Source organism: Papilio polytes, unplaced genomic scaffold (genome assembly GCF_000836215.1).
Source record: "Papilio polytes unplaced genomic scaffold, Ppol_1.0 DF822622.1, whole genome shotgun sequence".
NCBI classification, from domain to species: Eukaryota; Metazoa; Arthropoda; class Insecta; order Lepidoptera; family Papilionidae; genus Papilio; species Papilio polytes.
The window spans coordinates 1,640,425-1,641,920 of NW_013526582.1; the positions used below are offsets into that span (position 1 = coordinate 1,640,425).

Genomic DNA, 1,496 nt, shown 5'->3' on the forward strand with positions numbered 1-1,496 from the left:
TTATCTATGTATCCATATGTCATTGCAGGATATCCATGCTTCAACTGGCATTACGCTCGTCGGACTGGATCAAGGTCTCGGAGTGGGAGACTCAGCAATCAGGCTGGACTAGGACCAAGTTGTCTCTGCAGTACCATCAGGTATACCATTTGATGTCTCTATTGGCATTTGAAGTTACCCAAGTTAGTCATTAGGTATGCTGGCCCAATGTGATTTTCATATCTTTGATTTTCTTTGCATCTTACCTTACTTACAAGTGTATTTAAAATAGATGTATTTTCTTTCCAAAGCTATCGAACCAATGGTCCTTCGAGCAGTATAATACGATACATTATATCTATATTTTTCTTAGTTTTTGATGTATCTTGTAAATTTTGTCTTTCAGGATGCCATAAACAGTCACCTTTTAGGTCAGGAGGTGTCAGATCCCCCTCCATGGCTCCCCGATGACATCCTAAATGTTAACAGTATAGATGAACCAGACAATCTAATGGAGAAAATAAATGGTAACTCTGATGATAGAGTGACTGTGAAATTGTTATGTGGTGCTGATCTTTTGGAGTCGTTTGCAACACCAGGGTTATGGTCTGATGAAGATGTAAGTATCGAGGGTAGTTAAACATTCTGCGTCCTTAAGATATGTTTCATTTCAGCAAGATATGTATGTAGGATATACTAGCTGTTGCACCCGAGTTCATCTGCGTGTTGTTAAAAAAATAATAAAAAACGTAGCCTATGTAACACAGCTTTTTAATGGTGAAAGAAGTTATTTCAATACATGGAAAAATACAAATCTTTCCTCTTTATAATATTAGTATAGATATACATGAGAACTGGTGTCAAAATTTTCTTCTATAGTTTAGTTTTTTTTTCAACAAATGGTGTTTTTTACAATAGAATATTATTTTGTTTTTTTTAATTCTAGTTTTTGCCCGCGACTCCGTCTTGTGGTATTAAAAAAACATTGTTAAAAATAGTCTATGTTACTCTCAGATAAATTACCTTTCTAGCGGTGATATAATTTTTAAAATAGACCAAGTATTTGAGTCTATTCATTACAATCAAATAAAGTTTTCCTCATTATAATATTTGTATAGACTTGCCGTTTAAAAAAAATACATTTTTTAAAAAAAAATATTAGTAGATTTTTGTTAATTTACTAATATTTCCTTTAACCATTCCAACTAAGCTCTAGGCTTGTGCTAGGATGTTCACGACAGTCGAATGGCGGGATTCGAACCCTCGACTGCAAGATCGGTAGTCCGTACCCAAACCATTAGGCTATTGGCGCTTTCTCCGTGTACTTTGGGGAACTGGCTTGCCCACATTCATAAGTCAGTACGTATTCCAGTTGGAGACGATAGTGGGTAAGCACGGCCTGGTGGTGGTGACGCGCGCCGGCTGCGACCCGGGAAGGTTCCTCTATGACTCTGATGTACTTTACAAACATCGGGTGAGCATTATTGTACTAGCTTTTACCCGCGACTACGCCTTCT

At 37.0% G+C, this 1,496-nt stretch overlaps 1 protein-coding gene across 2 annotated transcripts in view; it reads left to right on the forward strand.

Annotated features, from left to right (window-relative positions):
* LOC106105975 (nicotinamide/nicotinic acid mononucleotide adenylyltransferase 1) overlaps window positions 1–1,496 on the forward strand; it is a 9,355-nt gene that overhangs the window by 3,589 nt on the left and 4,270 nt on the right. For both annotated transcript variants that reach the window (XM_013286493.1, XM_013286492.1), the window contains exons 3-5: window positions 29–140; window positions 386–598; window positions 1,352–1,453. In XM_013286493.1, coding sequence (XP_013141947.1) covers window positions 29–140; window positions 386–598; window positions 1,352–1,453 — 427 coding nt within the window. The remainder of the gene's footprint in view (window positions 1–28; window positions 141–385; window positions 599–1,351; window positions 1,454–1,496) is intronic.